General features: G+C 39.4%; 1 protein-coding gene across 1 annotated transcript in view; it reads right to left on the bottom strand.

The window, feature by feature from the left end:
• Positions 1-20,694, bottom strand: part of LOC102272833 (thiol S-methyltransferase TMT1A) — a 41,100-nt gene extending 20,406 nt beyond the window's left edge. The window contains exon 1 of the mRNA XM_005892034.2: positions 20,191-20,694. Within this exon, the coding sequence (XP_005892096.2) occupies positions 20,191-20,688 (498 nt within the window). The 5' untranslated portion in view covers positions 20,689-20,694. The remainder of the gene's footprint in view (positions 1-20,190) is intronic.
• Positions 20,695-22,132: the final 1,438 nt, after the last annotated feature.

Below are 22,132 nucleotides of genomic sequence, written 5' to 3'. Positions count from 1 at the left end.
TTATAAAAAGACCCCCAAATAATAATAACGAATTATCCAGGGCAGCAGGAAGTAGGGTCAGGTCCTCCCCATCCCAGCTGTGCCCCTCTTCCTTTCTGGCAGGAAAAGAATTGGCCTCCCAGGGGTAAATAAGTTATTTGAATAGTTTCCAGACAAAATACACACAAGGAAAGAGGCATGGCTGAAAGTATGCAATCATAATGCTTAGGGCAGCTAAAGTATCCAAAAGAGAAGGAAGAGAAAGCTTAGCTTTTAAAACAAATTACTGGTGCTTAGATTTTGTGTGTGTGTTTTTAAGCCCACATAACATATAGTATTTGTTAAAAGTGTGAATGTATTAAATATATGTTGGGAAAGGATATAGAAGCCAAGACTCCAGATACAATTATAATAATATTGATATTTCTTGAACCTAGAGTTTACTTAACTATCAATGTTAGCATCTGGAACACATCAGAAAGCCAGCAACAAGCCACAGAGCATGAACACCACAAAGTTAACACTCTCAAATATATAGGTAGGCCCAGTCTTTCATTCAGAGCTTTTTAACTCCGGATTGACTCACAGTTCTTTTAGCTTGGGTATCTAGCTTCTGTCAGCACAGAATACTAGAAGCAGAAGTTTCTGAGGATACCCAGTGATGGAAGAAACAGAAAAATCTATAAACATCAGACACAAGAACTTAAAGGTTGGAGTTGATTAGCTGACAAAGAGACATGTATATCTTCCTTAACTCATGATCGAGTTACATCTTGATAAACCCATCATAAGTCGAAAATACATTAAGTCAAAAATTCATTCAATACTACCTTACTTACTGAACAGGTATTTCCAGTGACTCAGCGGTAAAGAGTCCACCTGCAATGCAGGAAATGCAGGAGATGCGGGTTCCATCCCAGGGTCAGAAAGGTCCCCTGGAGGAGGGCATGGCAGCCCACTTCAGTATTCTTGCCTGGAGAATCCCATGGACAGAGGAGCCTGGTGGGCTACAGTCCATAGGGTCGCAAAGAGTTGGACAGAAATGAAATGACTGAGTATGCACCCATGCACCTACTGAACATCACAGCTTAGCCTAGCCACTTTAAACATGCCTGGCATCCTTACAGTAGCTTGTAGATAGGCACAATCATCAAACACAAAGTCTATTTTATAATACAGTGTTGAATATTCATGTAATTTATTGAATATTGTACTGAAAGTGAAAAACAGAATGGCTGGGTACACAGAGTGGTTGTAAGTGTTTTGGTTGTTTTCCTTCATGATGGCGAGGCTGACTGGGAACTGCTGCTGTCCATCATCACATACCACATATTGCTAGCCCAGGTAAAGATCAACATTCAAAGGATGATTTCTACTTTTTTTTTTTTTTTTTGTTACATGTGAGTGTCCAGATTTCCCAGCACCATTTGTTGAAGGGACTGTCTTTCCAGCATTGTGTAGTCTTGCCTCCTTTGTCATAGATTAATTGACCATAGGTGCATGTGTTTATTTCTGAGTTTTCTATCTTGTTCCTTTAATCTCTATTTCTAATTTTGTGCCAGAACCATACTGTTTTGATGACTATAGTTTTGTAGTATAGTATAAAGTCAGGGAGCCTGATTCCTCCAGCTCCATTTTCTTTTTCAAGATTGCTGTGGCCATTCAGGGTCTTTTCTGTCTCTATACAAACTTCGCAATTTTTTGTTCTGGTTCTATGAAGAATGCCATTGGTAATTTGATAGGGATTGCACTGAATCTGTAGATTGCCACCTTGGGCAGTATAGTCATTTTGACAATATTGATTCTTCCAATCCACAAATATGGTATATCTTTCCATCTGTTTATGTCTTTGATTTCTTTCATCAGTATCTTATCATTTTCAGAGTATAGGTCTTTTTTGTCCTTGCTGCTGCTACTGCTAAGTCGCTTTAGTCGTGTCCAACTCTGTGCAACCCCATAGATGGCAGCCCACCAGGCTCCCCCCCGTCCCTGGGATTCTCCAGGCAAGAACACTGGAGTGGGTTGCCATTTCCTTCCAATGCATCAAAGTGAAAAGTGAAAGTGAAGTTGCTCAGTTGTGTCTGACTCTCACGACCCCATGGACTGCAGCCTAACAGGCTCCTCCATCCATGGGATTTTCCAGGCAAAAGTACTGGAGTAAGGGTGCCATTGCCGGTAAGTTTATTGCCAGGATAAATATCAATAACCTCAGATATGCAGACGATACCACCCTTATGGCAGAAAGTGAAGAGGAACTAAAAGGCCTCTTGATGAAAGTGAAAGAGGAGAGGAAAAAGTTGGCTTAAAGCTCAACATTCAGAAAACTAAGATCATGGCATCTGGTCCCATCACTTCATTTATAAGCTGCAAGACTTTTATTTGGGATAAGTCACTTAACCAGTGAGTCAACCAACCAAAATCTCAGCATTCATAGCTTTTGGATGTTTTGACTTTATTCCTCTCTACTTGTTATTTATGTTAAATAAGAAATAAATCTAGTGAAGTAAAAAAGACTATAATCTGTGAACACAATAGTCTCTATTTAAGTCTTCTTCGATTTCTTTCATTAGCATTTTATATTTTTCAGCATTCAGATTCTGTACACGTTTTGTGAAGCTTATACCCAATCATTTCATTTTCTTTAGAGTGGTTGTGGATGGTCTCCTGTCTTTAAATTCAGTCTCCATATGTTTGTTGTTAGTATACAGAAATACCATTGGTGTTCATGAAGGATAGCAAGTTTTGACTAACTGTGTTGGCACGTGTTTGTCTCTGCTTGGTGAGGATATATTTATTCTCTCAGAGTCCATTTAATAAGTGGAAATTAGAAGAATCACATTTATATGTATATTTGGAAGGCTGATTAGCAATAAGTGAAATTGAAGTTAAAATGACAAACAAAAACAGCAAAAAACAAATAACAGTAAAACGATGATGGCGGGTACATTCATAAATAGGTACAATGCTGAAAGCTCTATAAGTTCAGCCAAGTCTTTCTGGAAAGAACTCTGGAAAGGTATAATAAGTGATATTAAACTGAATGTACTTCCTGCCTTGGAAATTCTACTTTGGGGAACATACTCCAAGGAAGTAAGTAAAGGAAAAGTCAAGAAGTTGATACAAAGATGTTTATGGCTGCACTATGTATGAGGAGAAGCAGGCGACAAAGAATGAGAGGGTTAGATGCCATCACTGACTCAATGGACATAAGTTTGAGCAAACCCTGGGAGACTGTGAAGGACCGGGAAGCCTGGCATGCTGCAATCCATGGGGTCTCAAAGAGTCGAACGTGACTGAGTGACTGAACAACAATAATATATGAGGGAAAACAAAACAACCCAAATGGCCCAAACAGAGGAAAAACTACCATCAGTTTAGTTCAGTTAACTCGCTCAGTGTTGTCTGACTCTTTGAGACTCCATGAATCGCAGCAAGCCAGGCCTCCCTGTCCATCACCAACTCCCGGAATTCACTCAGACTCAACGTCCATCGAGTCAGTGATGCCATCCAGCCATCTCATCCTCTGTCGTCCCCTTCTCCTCCTGCCCCCAGTCCCTCCCAGCATCAGAGTCTTTTCCAATGAGTTAGCTCTTCGCATGAGGTGGCCAAAGTACTGGAGTTTCAGCTTCAGCATCATTGCCTCCAAAGAAATCCCAGGGCTGATCTCCTTCAGAATGGACTGGTTGGATCTCCTTGCAGAGCTATATAAAAACTGTAAGTATAGGAAGAACTAACATACTACAATGAAATGCTAAGTGAAAGAAGCAAAAACAAATAATCTATTGACACAGAGTTTAAATACATATAGTGTACACATAGACCTTAGCAGTGATCATGAGATTTTAAACAATATAAATCAATTATAATGACAAGTTAATGTAAGAAATTGAAATATTCTGTAAATTATCTGCACAGGAAACTCCATCCTGTGGCAGAAAATACTTAGTGGATATTCTTAGTGAAACAGAATTCTTTTCTGTTCTTAGTGAAAGAACAGAATTCTATTCTTTCTTAGTGAAAGAAACTATTCAATAATATATATACAAACTTTACCATTTATTTTTCTAGCACAAACTTGGCTCTCTTCCCTTATCAAATCAAGACTCTGTTCTTGCTGAAATTTGTTTTGTTTCTTTTAGAGATTAAAGTCAGAACCTTTACTGCTTTCCATACAGTGTCTATAGTTTGTATGTAATTGAGTCTAGTTGGAAACATTTTTATCTTTCTACTTTAATCACTCTAAATGTCTCTGGGAAAACATTTAATTTACAACAGACACAGTGAATAATCTCTGTTCATTATAGTGATCTGCTCAAGTGATACTGATCTCTTGAATTGTTTTTCTAGTTAAATATGCTAAAGAAGATGAAGAAATCACTGTAAAATTATTTGGCTCCATTTCTTGCTTTTACAAGCCTTAATCAAATTAAGTGGAACATTTAAACACAGAATATTACCATAAAATTAAATTTTGATTTTTTTTGATATGTAAATAATGAGACCTATAAAGTTGCTAGATTTGTAGTGACATTTAATGAAAACATACAACTTATACCTACTTAGAAGTTTTTGTGGAATTACTCACAAACTTACATATGTCTGATTTATACATATATATATATATTCAAAATTTGTTGAATTATAGTTGATTTACAATGTTGTGTTAATTTCTCCAGTAAAGTGATTCTGTTATACACATATATTTTCTTTTTCATATTCTTTTCCATTATGGTTTATCACATGATATTGAGTATAGTTCCCTGTATATATATCTGAATTAATTATTTTATTTTATTTTTTTAGCAGTTGTTATATATTTAATTTATAAAAAAGACCCCCAAATAATAATAACGAATTATCCAGGGGCAGGGAAGTAGGGTCAGGTCCTCCCCATCCCAGCTGTGCCCCTCTTCCTTTCTGGCAGGAAAAGAATTGGCCTCCCAGGGGTAAATAAGTTATTTGAATAGTTTCCAGACAAAATACACACAAGGAAAGAGGCATGGCTGAAGTATGCAATCATAATGCTTAGGGCAGCTAAAGTATCCAAAAGAGAAGGAAGAGAAAGCTTAGCTTTTAAAACAAATTACTGGTGCTTAGATTTTGTGTGTGTGTTTTTAAGCCCACATAACATATAGTATTTGTTAAAAGTGTGAATGTATTAAATATATGTTGGGAAAGGATATAGAAGCCAAGACTCCAGATACAATTATAATAATATTGATATTTCTTGAACCTAGAGTTTACTTAACTATCAATGTTAGCATCTGGAACACATCAGAAAGCCAGCAACAAGCCACAGAGCATGAACACCACAAAGTTAACACTCTCAAATATATAGGTAGGCCCAGTCTTTCATTCAGAGCTTTTTAACTCCGGATTGACTCACAGTTCTTTTAGCTTGGGTATCTAGCTTCTGTCAGCACAGAATACTAGAAGCAGAAGTTTCTGAGGATACCCAGTGATGGAAGAAACAGAAAAATCTATAAACATCAGACACAAGAACTTAAAGGTTGGAGTTGATTAGCTGACAAAGAGACATGTATATCTTCCTTAACTCATGATCGAGTTACATCTTGATAAACCCATCATAAGTCGAAAATACATTAAGTCAAAAATTCATTCAATACTACCTTACTTACTGAACAGGTATTTCCAGTGACTCAGCGGTAAAGAGTCCACCTGCAATGCAGGAAATGCAGGAGATGCGGGTTCCATCCCAGGGTCAGAAAGGTCCCCTGGAGGAGGGCATGGCAGCCCACTTCAGTATTCTTGCCTGGAGAATCCCATGGACAGAGCAGCCTGGTGGGCTACAGTCCATAGGGTCGCAAAGAGTTGGACAGAAATGAAATGACTGAGTATGCACCCATGCACCTACTGAACATCACAGCTTAGCCTAGCCACTTTAAACATGCCTGGCATCCTTACAGTAGCTTGTAGATAGGCACAATCATCAAACACAAAGTCTATTTTATAATACAGTGTTGAATATTCATGTAATTTATTGAATATTGTACTGAAAGTGAAAAACAGAATGGCTGGGTACACAGAGTGGTTGTAAGTGTTTTGGTTGTTTTCCTTCATGATGGCGAGGCTGACTGGGAACTGCTGCTGTCCATCATCACATACCACATATTGCTAGCCCAGGTAAAGATCAACATTCAAAGGATGATTTCTACTTTTTTTGTTGTTGTTGTTACATGTGAGTGTCCAGATTTCCCAGCACCATTTGTTGAAGGGACTGTCTTTCCAGCATTGTGTAGTCTTGCCTCCTTTGTCATAGATTAATTGACCATAGGTGCATGTGTTTATTTCTGAGTTTTCTATCTTGTTCCTTTAATCTCTATTTCTAATTTTGTGCCAGAACCATACTGTTTTGATGACTATAGTTTTGTAGTATAGTATAAAGTCAGGGAGCCTGATTCCTCCAGCTCCATTTTTCTTTTTCAAGATTGCTGTGGCCATTCAGGGTCTTTTCTGTCTCTATACAAACTTCGCAATTTTTTGTTCTGGTTCTATGAAGAATGCCATTGGTAATTTGATAGGGATTGCACTGAATCTGTAGATTGCCACCTTGGGCAGTATAGTCATTTTGACAATATTGATTCTTCCAATCCACAAACATGGTATATCTTTCCATCTGTTTATGTCTTTGATTTCTTTCATCAGTATCTTATCATTTTCAGAGTATAGGTCTTTTTTGTCCTTGCTGCTGCTACTGCTAAGTCGCTTTAGTCGTGTCCAACTCTGTGCAACCCCATAGATGGCAGCCCACCAGGCTCCCCCGTCCCTGGGATTCTCCAGGCAAGAACACTGGAGTGGGTTGCCATTTCCTTCTCCAATGCATCAAAGTGAAAAGTGAAAGTGAAGTTGCTCAGTTGTGTCTGACTCCTCACGACCCCATGGACTGCAGCCTAACAGGCTCCTCCATCCATGGGATTTTCCAGGCAAAAGTACTGGAGTGGGGTGCCATTGCCGGTAAGTTTATTGCCAGGATAAATATCAATAACCTCAGATATGCAGACGATACCACCCTTATGGCAGAAAGTGAAGAGGAACTAAAAGGCCTCTTGATGAAAGTGAAAGAGGAGAGTGGAAAAGTTGGCTTAAAGCTCAACATTCAGAAAACTAAGATCATGGCATCTGGTCCCATCACTTCATGGGAAATAGATGGGGAAACAGTGTCAGACTTTATTTTTGGGGGCTCCAAAATCACTGTAGATGGTGAGTGCAGCCATGAAATTATAAGATGTTTACTCCTTGGAAGGAAAATTTTGACCAACCTAGATAGTGTATTCAAAAGCAGAGACATTATTTTCCCAACAAAGGTCCATCTAGTCAAGGCTATGGTTTTTCCAGTAGTCATGTATGGATGTGAGAGTTGGATTGTGAAGAAAGCTGAGCACTGAAGAATTGATGCTTTTGAACTGCGGTGTTGGAGAAGACTCTTGAGAGCCCCTTGGACTGCAAGGAGATCCAACCAATCCATTCTAAAGGAGATCAGTCCTGGGTGTTCTTTGGAAGGACTGATGCTAAAGCTGAAACTTCAGTACTTTGGCCACCTCATGTGAAGAGTTGACTCATTGGAAAAAACCCTGATGCTGGGAGGGATTGGGGGGCAGGAGGAGAAGGGGACAACAGAAGATGAGATGGCTGGATGGCATCAGTGACTCTATGGACACGAGTCTGAGTGAACTCTGGGAGTTGGTGATGGACAGGGAGGCCTGGTGTGCTGCAATTCATGTGGTTGCAAAGAGTCAGACACAACTGAACTGAACTGAAGTTTATTCCTAGGTTTTTTGTTCTTTTTGATGTGATGGTAAATGGAATTGCTTCTTGAATTTCTTTTTCTGATCTTTCATTGTTAGTGCATATAAATGCAACAGATTTCTGTGTATTGATTTTTTAACCTACAACTTTACCAAATTCACTGATGAGTTCTAGTAGTTTTCTGGTACCATCTTTAGGATCTTGTATGTATGTATAGTATCATATCATCTGCAAATAGTGATAGTTTAGCTTCTTTTCCAATTTAGATTTCCTTTAACTTCTTTTTCTTTTCTTTTCTGATTCTTGTACCTAGGACTTCCAACACTATGTTGAATAAAAGTGATGAGAGTGGACATCCTTGTCTTATTCCTGATCTTAGAGGGGATGCTTTCAGCTTTTCATCATTGAGTATGATGCTAGCTGTGGTTTTGTCATATAAGGCCTTTGTAATGTTGAGGTATGTACCCTCTATGCCCAGTTTCTGGAGAGTTTTTATCATAAATGGGTGCTGAATTTTGTCAAAAGCTTTTTCTGCATTTATTGAGATGATTGTATGGTTTTTATTCTTCAGTTTGTTTATGTGGTCTATCAAATTGATTTGCAGATATTGAAAATTCCTTGCATCCCTGAGATGAATCTCATTTGATCATGGTATTCTTTAACTTCATACACAAAAATAAGTTCAAAATTAATTAAAGAGAGAGTCTCACTAATGTGAGACTGGACACTATAAAACTCCTAGAGGAAAACATATACAGAACACTCTCTGACATAAATCGCAGCAATATCTTTTTAAATCCATCTCACAGAATAATGGAAACAAAACAAAAAATAAACAACTGGGACCTACTTAAACTCAAAAGCTTTTGCACAGCAAAGGAAAATATAAACAAAATGAAAAGACAACCTACATATTGGGAGAAAATATTTGCAAGTGAGCCCTGAGGGATTAGTCTCCAAACTTTTCAAACAGCTTATGATGCTTAACAGCTTCAAAACAAACAACCCACTGAAAAAATGGGCAGAAGGCCTGAATATACATTTCTTCAAAGAAGACATACAGATGGCCAACAGGCACATGAAAAGATTTTCAACATCGCTAGTTATTAGAGAAATGCAAATCAAAACTACAATGAAATATCACCTCACACCGATCAGAATGGCTGTCATTAAAAAATTCACAACAAATGCTGGAGAGGGTGTGGGGGAAAGGGAGCCTCTTACACTCTGTGTACTGTCCCTTCGGTTGTGTCAGACTGTTTGAGGCCTATGGACAGAAGCCCACCAGGCTCCTCTGTCTGTGATTCTCCAGGCAAGAATACTGGCGTGGGATGCCATGCCCTCCTCTGGCGGATCTTCCTGATCCAGGGATCAAACCTGTATCTCCTGCATTAAGCTACCTTATGACACTGCGATCCCACTCCTGGACATTCATCCAGAGGAAAACATGACCCAAAAGGTCACATGCATCCCAATATTCACTGCAGCACTGTTTACAATAGTCAGACATCAAGCAACCTAAATGTCCATTGAGAGAGGACTGGATAAAGAAGGTATGGTACACATACAGAATGGAATCTTACTCAGCTATTAAAAAGAATGAAATAATGCCATTTATAGCAACATGGATGAATCTAGAGAGTACCATACTGAGTGAAGTAAGTCAGACAGAGAAGGAGAAATATTGTATGACATCCTTTATATGTGGAATCTAAAAAGAAATGAAACAAATGAACTTCCTTACAAAAAAGAAAGAGATTCACAGACTTGGAAAACAAACTTATGGTTGTCAGGGGGAAGGGAGAGTCAGGGAGTTTGGGAAGGTCAAGTGCACACTGCTATGTTCAAATGGATAACCAACTAGGACCTATTGTATAGCACATGGAACTCTACTCAACAGTTGTGTACCAGTCTGGATGGGAGGGGGTTTAGAGGAGAACAGATACATGTATATGTGTGGCCGAGTCCCTTCATTGTTCACCCGAAACTACCGCAACATTTCTATTGGCTATACCCCAATACAAAAGAAAAAGTTTAAAGTTTTGGGGAAAAAACACAAAAAGTCATTAGCAAAATAACGAAGCAAGAAATGTGCATTAAAATGATGTATAACATAACCATATTTAAGAACATATTCTAATATCAAACAGCAAATTTCAAAAATGTAAAACCATAATTACTTTTACTCCAACCTAATATGTGCTCCGTGAAATAAAAATCTCCTCTCTGAGAAAGAAAAGGGAAAACAAAACAAAATACACCAAGGATTTTAGTGTGGGGAAAACAAGATGACTAAATGTCAGATTATATATTATATTTATTATATGTCAGATTATATATATTTATAAGATGACTAAATGTCAGATTTCGGTGGCCCTAGAGGCCAACTTCATGAGAAGACATGGAGAAATCCAAGCTTACTACGATACCGTTGTGGTTAATAGTATCATCTTCTGTCAGATTGTCTACAGAGCTGCCAGTCTATACTGTCTGTTCATAGAGGAATAGATAATAATAGCTAAAATTTAAAGCAATTTAAAGTAGTCAAGAGCCTATCCTTAATGCCTGTTTGTCACATGTTAATCCACTTAATCGTCACAATGCACTTCTTTGGTAAATATTATTATCATTCCTATTTTTCACAGGTAAGGAAACAGTCACATAGAAGATAAACAACTTGCTCAACATCATACAACCTACAAATGTCAGAACCAGGTTTTTAACTTGAGTTGTCTGACTCCAGAGGCTTGTAATACTGTCGCACCAATATGTTTATTTTAGAAAATTTAGAAAATAGAGAAAAGTTTACAAATAAAAACAGTCAACCACCTTTCATTACCTCGAGATAACTACTGTTAAGATTTTGTATGTACTTTTATATGAATATGTATTTTCCCCCTAATACTAGGATTGGAATATACATTCTATTTTATAATCTTTTCTTTTATCTATGTATTTGAGTATTATTCTAAAACATGGTTTAGAAAATCTTTACAAAAAAAAGAAACAATACAAAATCTTTACACAGTATTTCACATCACTAAAGTTACCATCTCCTATTTAACCATTCTCATTTAGACTATTTCCAGGTTTTCACTACTCTAAATACTGTTACAGTGAACATCCTTACCCATAAGTGTTCATGACCATCTAAAATTGTTTCCAAATAAATAACTTGCTAAAAAGTAGAGTTGCTGAATCAAAAGTCTGTGCCTTTTTAAAACTGCTGGTGCAAGTGAAAGTGAAGTCGCTCAGTCATGTCCGACTCCTGCGACCCCATGGACTGTAGCCTACCAGGCTCCTCTGTCCATGGGATTTTCCAGGCAATAGTACTGGAGTGGGTTGCCATTTCCTTCTCCAGGGGATCTTCCTGACCCAGGGATCGAACCCGGGTCTCCCACCTTGTAGGCAGATGCTTTACCGACTGAGCCACCAGGGAAGTCCAACTGTTGATACAGGTTGTCAAATTGCTTGTGTGCTCAGTTCCTCAGTCACCTCCAACTCTTTGCGACCCCATGGACTGTAGCCCACCAATCTCCTCTGCCCATGGATTTTACAGGCTAGAATACTGGAGTGGGTTGCCATTTCCTCTCCAAGGGATCTTCCCAACCTGGGGATCAAATCTGCACCTCCTGCATTGGCAGGCAGATTCTTTACCAATAAGCCACCTGAGAAACCTGTTTTCAAACTGCCCTTTGGAAAAGTTGCAGCAATTTGCATTCATACCAGCAACAGATATGAGTGCCCATTTCCAATAAATGCTCATCGATACATTTTTTGATCAACTTGGTATGTAATGTGGTATTTTTGATAACATGCATATCTTTAATAATCCTAACATCTTTTACTAAATGTTATTGGTTGTTTAGATTTCTTCTTTTCTGATTTGTCTCTTGATGTCCATTATCAGTTTTCTAATAGGCTGTTGGCTTTTTTCTTACTGATCTGTAAAGGCTTTTAGTATAGTTAGACTATGTACACTACAAATGTTTTCTCCCCATTTGTTGTTTGCCTTTTAATTACATTTTAAAATAAACTTTAATTTTATCTGAAAATTGTTCTTAGGCTCTGCTTTGCAAACCTGTGGGAATCTGAATCCATGCCAAGCACTGCTTGGTGCTAAATAACCATGTTTTATATTTTGTACCATTGTCACAGAATGTAAATGATAGGAGTAATTTAAAAAACTGAATCACCTAACAAATGAGAACATATCGTACAGCACTGCTTAGTGCACTGTGGTGATCTGCATGGGACTGAAATCCAAAAGACATTCTATTTGCTGTGCAGTAGAAACTAATGCAACATTGTAAAGCAACTATACTTCAATACAAATTAACTTTCAAAATAGGGAAAAAAATTTAAAATAAAAGCATACATTTTTGGTTTGTTGAAATTTTTAAAAAAATATGGAGCCATCTAAAAGTCTTACTAAATTCATGATAACATTTTTCTTCCTTTGATTTGTTTAATTGGAGAATAATTGCTTTACAATATTGTGTTGGTTTCTGCCATACCTCAACACACATCAGCCATAGGTATACATATGTCACCTCCCTCTGAAACTTCCCTCCCATCTCCTACCTCATCCCACCCCTCTAGGTTGTCACAGAGCACCAGGTTGAGGTCCCTGCATCATACAGCAAATTCCCACTGGCTGTTTACAAGCAGTTCATGATAATATTTTGTCATTAGTTATTTTATTCAATCTGTGGATGCTGTGTGTAAGTAACTGTCATATAACAGCAATTGCTGCTTTCATCTGGGACAGTCCAGGTCAAGTTTGGACACAGTAGTAGCTATACATTATTAAGGAGTCTTCAGAAGTTTTCTACTTATCTACATCTTGGGGGGAGAAGGAGGAAAGGGACCAATGAGTACCTCTAAAACCCATGGTGAGTGTCCCATTCTCCTTAGCCTCTTCTAGCTTCCCTAGTCTTGACTGTCCAAAGCAGAGTTTAGAGAGGGAGTTCCCCCTAATTCTGTGGGCAAGCATGAGACCTGTGTTTAGGAATGGAAAACTTGAAATTTCCTAGTGGAAAAAAAATTTCTCCATAGAAGAGGCCAGAGGAGAAGAGGAGACCTGTGCCTGGGAGGTTGCTGATGTGCTCTGGGTTATACAGGTTATGTTAGAGATGCCTGTTACCCATTCAGGTGACTGCTGTGTAGACAACTGGACTTGAACATTTGGAGTTAGAAGAGAGATCTGAGCTTGATACTTAGATTTGGAAACCATCTATGTACAAGATAATTGAAAACTTTGAGGGGCATGAGATTGCACAGGGAGTGTAAATAAGCAAAATTAGAACCAAAATAGAAATTCCAGTGTTTAGGGGATGGGCAGAGGGAGAATAGCCAGCAAAAATGATAGAAATGTTGAAGTTGGAGCAACACAAAGCTCCAGTGATAAGCACTGTGGTGCAGTGAGAAGAATATGTGCATTAAAGTCAGATCTGCTGGCTGTGTAATGTGGGGCAAGTTTCTTAACTTCCCTAGGTCTGTTTCCCCAACCCAACATGAAGACAGTCCCTGTGTTAAGGAATGCGTGATGGGGTGAATGAGAATGTAGGAAAGTCCCTGGTTCTATTCAGCAGTGAGAGGGTGCTTTGTAGGAGTTAAAGGAAGAATATGATCCCCTAAGAGCATTCTCAGTGCTTAAACCTGAGGTGATCATTATTTGCTTTGCAGAAGCGTAAGATTAGTAGCACTATAAGCAAAATGTCTCCTAACTGTGCCAGTTAATGCCCAATCTTAGGACAGAAGCATCCAGGATGTGAGTATCAGAATCAGACATTTTTCAGATACTATTTTGATGTTGGCCTATCCTTGAGCCAAAGACAGAATTATAGTTGGCCCTCAGCCCTTGGTATCAATGGCTTCCCTGAGAGCTCAGCTGGTAAAGAATCCACCTGCAATTCAGGAGACACCAGTTTGATTCCTAGGTTGGGAAGTTCCCCCAGAAAAGGGATAGGCTTCCCATTCCAGTATTCTTGGGCTTCCCTGGTGGCTCAAATGGTAAAGAATCTGCCTGCAATGTGGGAGACCTGGGTTTGATCCCTGGGTTGGGAAGATCCGTTGGAGGAGGTCATGGCAACCCATTCCAGTATTCTTGCCTGGAGAATCCCTATGGACAGAGGAGACTGGTGGGCTACAGTGCATAGGGTTGCCAAGAATCGGACACGACTGAACGACTAAGCACAGCAAAGCGCTCGGTATCCATAGGTTCCGTGTCCTCAGAAGTAAGCAGCTACAGATCGAAAAAACTGGAAAAAATCCAGAAAGTTACAAAAAAGCCAAACTTGAATTTGCCACATGCTGGCAACTATTTACGTAGCAATTACATTATATTAGGTATGCTAAGTAACCTAGAGATGATTTAAAGTATGTGGGAGGATGTGCATAACTTATATGCAGATTGTCCACCATTTTATATAAGTGACTTGAACTTGTGTAGATTCTGTTATCTGTGGTGGGGGCAGAGAGGGACCCCAGGGATACTAGATTTGATTGTATATTATTGTCTCAAAACACTTTCTTCAAGTCCTTTTCTTCCTGAGGAACTTCCTCTGTTAGAAAATAAAACTGGGAATTACAGAACATCCTTTTCCCCTAGAATAGTAAATTCAAATGTTAAGATGTTCACACTTAATGTATGTTCACCTATATTTAGAAAATACTGTAAAACTAATTTTTAAATAACCAATAAAGGTAATATGTGAAAATTACATATAGGTATAAAGATTTCAAACTATACAAAGAGGTATAAAATGAAAAATAATTCTTTCCCCTCATCCAATTCCCTTCCCAAGAGGTAACTGTTAATAGTTTCTTATGTATCATTCTCATTAACATAAATACTTATATAGGTATATTCTTCCCCCAACACACACAAATGGACTTGTATTCTACATAATATTCTGTTTTTGTTACCTTTTAAATTAATACTAAGTCGAGGATTTTTTTCATATCAACATAGGTAACTCTTCCTTGTTCTTTTTAACAGATGCACAGAAATTCTTTATACTATGTGAAAATTTACTTAACAGCCTCTGACTGATGGGTATTTACTTCCTGGTGGCTCAGATGGTAAAGCGTCTGTCTACAATGCGGGAGACCTGGGTTTGAGCCCTGGGTCGGGAAGATCCCCTGGAGAAGGAAATGGTAATCCACTCCAGTACTATTGCCTGGAAAATCCCATGGACAGAGGAGTCTGGCAGGCTGCAGTCTATGGGGTCGCAGAGAGTCGGACACAACTGAGCAACTTCACTTCACTTCAATTTGTGGTGTTGCAAATACTGTAATAAATATTTTCACATATAAATGAGTTTTTGCACATTTATACAGTATAGCTATAGGATAAATTCCTATTGGATGAAGGAGTAAGTGTACTTGAAAATTTAATATTATTAAATTGCCCTCCAAAGAGGACACTTCTTCCAACTGGGGTATCCAGTCCTCCAAACCTACCCCAACACTATATTGAACTTAAAAGTTTCTGATAGAATAGTCGGTAAAGTAGCATCTTGCTTTACTTTCTTTTTAATTAAAGTGTAGTTGATTTATAATATTAGTTTCAGGTATACAACATAGTGATTCAGAATTTTTATAGCTTATACTCCATTTAAAGTTATTACAAAATAATGGCTGTATTTCCCTGTGCTGTAGAACATATCCTTATTGTTTATTTATTTTATACATAGTAGTTTGTATCTCTTCTCCCACATTCCTGTCTTGCCCCTCTACCCTTCTTCAGTGGAATGGCAAAGTTACTTGCCTTGAGAACCCCATGAACAGAATGAAAAGTAAAAAAGGTATGACATTGAAAGATGAACTCCCCAGGTCAGTAGGCACCCAGTATACTACTGGAGAAGAGTTGAGAAAGAGCTCCAGAAGGAATGAAGAGGCTGCGCCAAAGCAGAAACAATGCCCAGCTGTGGATGTGTCTGGTGGTAAAAGTAAAGTCTGATGCTGTAAAGAACAATATTTCATAGGAACCTGGAATCTTAGGTCCATGAATCAAGGTAAATTGGAAGTGCTCAGACAGGAGATGGCAAGGGTGAATATCGACATTTTAGGAATCAGTGAACTAAAATGCACAGGAATGAGCAAATTTAATTCAGATGACCATTATATTTACTACTGTGGGCAAGAATCCCTAAGAAGAAAAGGAGTAGCCCTCATAGTCAGCAAGAGAGTCCAAAATGCAGTACTTGGGTATAATCTCAGAACAACAGAATGATCTCTGTTTCCAAGGCAAGCCATTAAATACCACAATAATCCAAGTCTATGTCCCAATCACTAATGCCAAAGAAGGTGAAGTTGAACAGTTCTAGGAAGACCTACAAGACCTTATAGCTAGAACAAACACCAAAAAAAGATGTCCTTTTCATAATAGGGGACTGGAATGCAAAAGCAGGAAGTCAAGAGATACCTGGAGTAACAGGCAAGTTTGGCCTTAAAGGACAAAATGAAGCAGGGCAAAGGCTAACCGAGTTTTGTCAAGAGAACTCACTGGTCATAGCAAACACCCTCTTCTGACGACACAAGGTGACTCTACACATGGACATCACCAGAGGGTCCATACAGAAATCAGATTGGTTATATTCTTTGCAGCCAAAGATGGAGAAGCTCTATACAGTCAGCAAAAACAAGACCAAGTGCTGACTGTGGCTCAGATCATGAACTCCTTATTGCCAAATTCAGACTTACATTGACGAAAATAGGGAAAACCACTAGGCCATTCAGGTATGACCTCAATCAAATCCCTTATGCTCATACAGTGGGAATGACAAATAGAGTCAAGGGATTAGATCTGATAGACAGAGTGAAGAGCTATGGACGGAGGTTCATGACATTGTACAGGAAGTGGTGATCATTGTACGAAAAGTGGTTTTGGAAATGCAAAAGGAAAAATGGCTGTCTGAAGGGGACTTATAAATAGCTGAGAAAAGAAGAGAAGCTAAAGGCAAAGGAGAAAGGAAAACTATACCCATTTGAATGCAGAGTTTAAAAGAATAGCAAGGAGAGATAAGAAAGCCTTCTTAAGTGAACAATGCAAAGAAATAGAGGAAAATAATAGAATAGGAAAGACTAGAGATCTCTTTGACAGCATGTGGTGAATGGTGAACAGTGTCGGGTTTGTGATCTCCAATGGAGAGAATTTTGCTTCAGATTCAGAGACTCAGCTTTAGTCCACTCAGAGCTTCCTGGCAAACATTTTATTACAGTGAAAGAGGGGTAGAGAAAGCTTCTGACACAGACATCAGAAGGGGGCAGAGAGGGCCCCACTAGTCTTATCAAGGCCTTATGTACCTTTTCAAATGGTTGTTAACAAGAGAACGGTCTTATCAGACCCCAAAAAACAAACAAACATTTTAAGATAACAGGATTAGTCAGAAGGTTCTTAAAAAGGAGAAATATGTCTTCCAGCAAGATATAATGTTGTTATGTAATCATTAGTACAGAGTTTAAGGAAAAACAAGCCCTTGAGCAAGATAAGTTGTTTTGTTGTGTAATCATTAGCTGTATGCTTAAATAAAAAAAAGTCTTATGTGACTAAGATGAAGGAATGTAGACAAAAAACTTTGTTGCTTTCTCCTCCTTGAGGGCCCTGGACTCCTCATCAACCTACCTAAGAATTAACTCTCTCATCTTCAAGAAAATTAGAGATACCAAGGGAACATTTCATGCAAAGATGGGCACAATAAAGGACAGAAATGGTAGGGACCTAACAGAAGCAAAAGATATTAAGAAGAAGTGGTAAGAATACACAGATCAGATCAGATCAGTCGCTCAGTCGTGTCCAACTCTTTGCGACCCCATGAATCGCAGCACGCCAGGCCTCCCTGTCCACTATACAAAAAAGATCTTCATGACCCAGATAACCATGATAGTGTGACCACTTACCTAGAGCCAGACATCTTGGAGTGCAAAGTCAAGTGGGCCTTAGGAAGCTTCACGACAAAGCTAGTGGAGGTGATGGAATTCCAGTTGAGCTATTTCAAATCCTAAAAGATGATGCTGTGAAAGTGCTGCACTCAATATGCCAGCAAATTTGGAAAACTCAGCAATGGCCACAGGACTAGAAAAGGTCAGTTTTCAATCCAGTCCCAAAGAAGGGCAAGGCTAAACAGTATTAAAACTACCAAACAATTGCACTTATTTCACATGCTGGCAAAGTAATGTTGAAAATTCTCCAAGTAAGGCTTCAATAGTACATTAACCAAGAACTTCCAGATGTTGAAGCTGGATTTAGAAAAGGCAGAGAAACTAGAGATTAAATTGCCAACATCTATTGCACTGATGCTGGGAGGGATTGGGGGCAGGAGGAGAAGGGGACGACAGAGGATGAGATGGCTGGATGGCATCACTGACTCGATGGACGTGAGTCTGAGTGAACTCCAGGAGTTAGTGATGGACAAGGAGTCCTGGTGTGCTGTGATTCATGGGGTTGCAAAGAGTTGGACACGACTGAGTCACTGAAATGAAATGAACTGAACTGAACTGAATTGCACTGTGGAAAAAGCAAGAGAATTCCAGAAAAACTTCTGCTTTATTGACTATGCTAAAGCCTTTGACTGTGTGGATCACAAAAAACTGTGGAAAATTCTTAAAGAGATGGGAGTACCAGAACCACCTTACCTGCCTCTTGAGAAATCTGTATGCAAGTCAAGAAGCAACAGTTAGAACCGGACATGGAAAAATGGACTGGTTCGAAATTGGGAAAGGTGCACATCAAGGCTGTATATTGTCACCCTGCTTATTTAGTTTATATGCAGAGGACATCATGAGAAACACCAAGTGGATAAAGCACAAGCTGGAATCAAGATTGCCAGGAGAAATACCAATAACCTCAGATATGCAGATAACACCACCGTTATGGCAGAAAGCAAAGAGGAACTAAAAAGCCTCCTGATGAAGGTGAAAGAGGAGAGTGAAACATCTGGCTTAAAACTCAACCTTCAGAAAACTAAGATCATGGCATCTGGTCCCATCACTTCATGGCAAATAGATGGGGAAACAATGAAAACAGTGACAGACTTTCTTCTCTTGGACTCCAAAATCACTGCAGATGGTGACTGCAGCCACAAAATTAAAAGATGGTTGCTCCTTGGAAGAGAAGCTATGACCAACCTAGATCACATATTAGAAAGCAGAGACATTACTTTGCCAACAAAGGTCTGTCTAGTCAAAGCTATGGTTTTTCCAGTAGTCATGTATGGATGTGAGAGTTGGACCATAAAGAAGGCTGAATGCCAAAGAATTGATGGTTTTGAAATGTGGTGTTGGAGAAGACTCTTGAGAGTCCCTTGGACTGCAAGGTGATCAAACCAGTCAATCCTAAAGGAAATCAACCGTGAACATACATTGGAAGGATTGACGCTGAAGCTGAAACTCCAAAACTTTACCCAGCTGATGTGAATAGCTGACTTATTAGTAAAGACCCTGACGCTGGGAAAGATTGAAGGAGAAGGGAATGACAGAGGATGAGGTGGTTGGATGGTATCACTGATTCAATGGACATGAGTTTGAGCAAGCTCCGGGAGACGGTAAAGGACAGAGAAGCCTGGCGTGTTGCAGCCCATGGGATTGCAGAGATTTGGGCCCTATTGAACAACTGAACGACAACATACTCCATTTAAAGTTATTACAAAATAATGGCTATATTTACCTGTGCTGTAGGATATATCCTTGTTGCTTATTTATTTTATACATAGTAGCTTGTATCTCTTCATCCCATATCCTTGTGCTGCTCCTCCCCTCTCCCCTCTCCCAACTGGTAATCACTAGATCGTTCTCTATATCTGTGAATTTGTTTCTGTTTTGTTATATTCACTTGTTTTATTTTTAAGATTCCATTATAAAATATCTTGCTTTAATTTGTTCTTTAATTGCAAGACTAAGCATTTAAATCACATATTGGCTATCTTTATATTTCTGTTCCAGTAATTTGCTTCTTTTTCTCTTTTTAAAAAACAATTGATTGGGAACACATGTACTCCCGTGGCGGATTCATGTTGATGTATGGCAAAACCAATATTGTAAAGTAATTAGCCTCTAATTAAAATAAACAAATTAAAAAAAATAAAAAACCCAATTGATTGAAGAATCCTGTTGTTGATTTGTAATGTCTTTTAATATGAAGGAAGTTAACCCATTGTCTATCATCCTTAGCAAATATTTTAATAATTTTTTTGTACTTTAAGTTTGTTTATAATCTATTTCTTTTCCCTGAAGGAGTTCTAAAATTTTATTTATTTATGTACTATCAGTCTATTTCTTTAAAGCTTCTTCTGCACTCCAAGATTTTTTCTTAAAAAAATTCAACAGTATTTTTTCTAGTAGCTTTACTTCTATGTTAGGGTGTTTGATCTACTGAAATTGGGAGGACTGCCCGTGGTGATGTGCTTGCCACTAAGCAGCCCTCCTCATGCCCGCTCTCACCGGCCTCAGCACTCGGCACACTTCCTGGAGGATCTGCTCCTGGTTCTTCACGGAGCAGAGCACCAGGGTGCAGACCACCACATCCATGGAGCCTGAGGCCACCTGGTGCATGTTCTCCCCGGCAGCCACTATGAAGCGCTCAAACTGCAGGTGTCGGTTCTGGGCAATGCTCTTGATCAAGAACTTCTCAAAGTTGGGGTTGGGATCAACACAGGTCACCTGGCATCCAGAGGGGTAGAACTTGAAGTTGGCCCCCGTGCCACAGCCCAGCTCCAGCAAGGAGAGCTTCCCAGAGGGGCCCGTGAACTCCCGCAGATTGCTGAAGAGCTCCTGCTTTTTGCTCTCCATCTGTTTGTTGTACATCACAGTGAACCTCGCCACGAAGTAGGGGAACTGCTGTTTGCCTATCCAGTTCCACAAGCCCAGAAAGTCCAGCAGGTACATGGGAAATGCCAGGATGCAGACGGCCAGCCGGAGGATAACAATAGTAAGCGCCATCACTCAGAAAACAGGTCAACAGTTAGAGATCTGCTCCTTTAATTGCAGGAAGTAGGTTTCTGGTCACACTCCAGAGCCAATCAGCTGCAAAGGAAAGAAGAATTGGCTGTGCTGGAAATACACAGCTGAAGTCAGATCTTGGGCAAGAGACCCGTTTTATCCAATTAATAGATGTTTGGCAGAAATTGCCTCATTATTTTTCATGAAGTGAAATGAGAAAGTTTCCAGCTTTTCCTTAGAAGGAAAGCTGATTACAACCCCCTATTCCTGCTTGGGGAGAAGGCAATGGCAACCCACTCCAGTACTCTTGCCTGGGGAATCCCATGGACGGAGGAGCCTGGTGGGCTGCAGTCCATGGGGTCGCTAAGAGTCAGGCACGACTGAGAGACTTAGCAGCAGCAGCCGCAGCAGCATTCCTGTTTGGAGACTACTGCTGCAGTTTTAAATGCAGAATGTACTCACAGCTTGCCTGTTTTCCAGTGACCCCTCCTAAGAAAACGATCTGTAGGTGAAGCCTGGCTAAAACCCACACCAGCAAGCCAATGCCAAAGCCTAGTTATTACTACATGCCCCCTCCTACTTCCGTTCCATCTTGCCCCACTATGCCTCTTTTTTTAAAAAAAGAAATGAAAGTACGTGCCTGTCTGGTCACAGTTAGCAAGACTTTTCCCTTTTGCATTCTCGGCAGAGGCTGTCTGCCGAGATTACTATTATTAAATCCAAAAATGGGAGTGTTTTTAAATCACTGTCTTGGGCCCCCCCATCTTTTAAAGGGCAAATTTCACCTTCAAACTGTGCCAAACCACTTCATTACTGGGGCTTCCCAGGCTGCTAGGGGTGAAGAGCCTGCCTGCAGTTCAATAATAGAGGTAAGAGATGCGGGTTCTTTCCCAGGGTCAGGAAGATCCCATTCCCGTATTCTTGCCTGGAGAATCGCATGGGCAGAGAAGCCTGGTGGGCTACAGTCCATAGGGTCACAAAGAGTAAGACACTACTGAAGCAGCTTAGCACACATATTCATGCATGTACTACATTACTGAGCTTATTTACATCAAAAAATGTTTCCAGACATCCGTATGTTTTAAACAGGAAAGCCTGGGTTTTAGGGTGGTTGGGGAACATATAAATTTTCAAAAAGAATATTTACTTTTTAAAACCAGGTGATGGATATAAAGAATGTTCTGTTGTTTCATTATTTGTTACCATAGTTTAGTTGCTAATTTGTGTCTGATTCTTGCCATCCCAAGGACTATAGTCCACCAGGCTCCTGTGTCTATGGGATTTAGCAAGCAAGAATACTGCAGTGGGCTGCTATTTCCTTCTCCAGAGGATCTTCCCTACCCTGGGATGGAACCAGGATCTCCAGCTTTGCAGGCAGATTCTTCAAAGACCGAGCCACCAGGTAAGCCATTATTATTTGTTATACCCTACACATATTTTATAA

This window comes from Bos mutus, chromosome 5 (genome assembly GCF_027580195.1).
Source record: "Bos mutus isolate GX-2022 chromosome 5, NWIPB_WYAK_1.1, whole genome shotgun sequence".
NCBI lineage: Eukaryota > Metazoa > Chordata > Mammalia > Artiodactyla > Bovidae > Bos > Bos mutus.
This window is presented reverse-complemented; position numbering and strand designations above follow the sequence as displayed.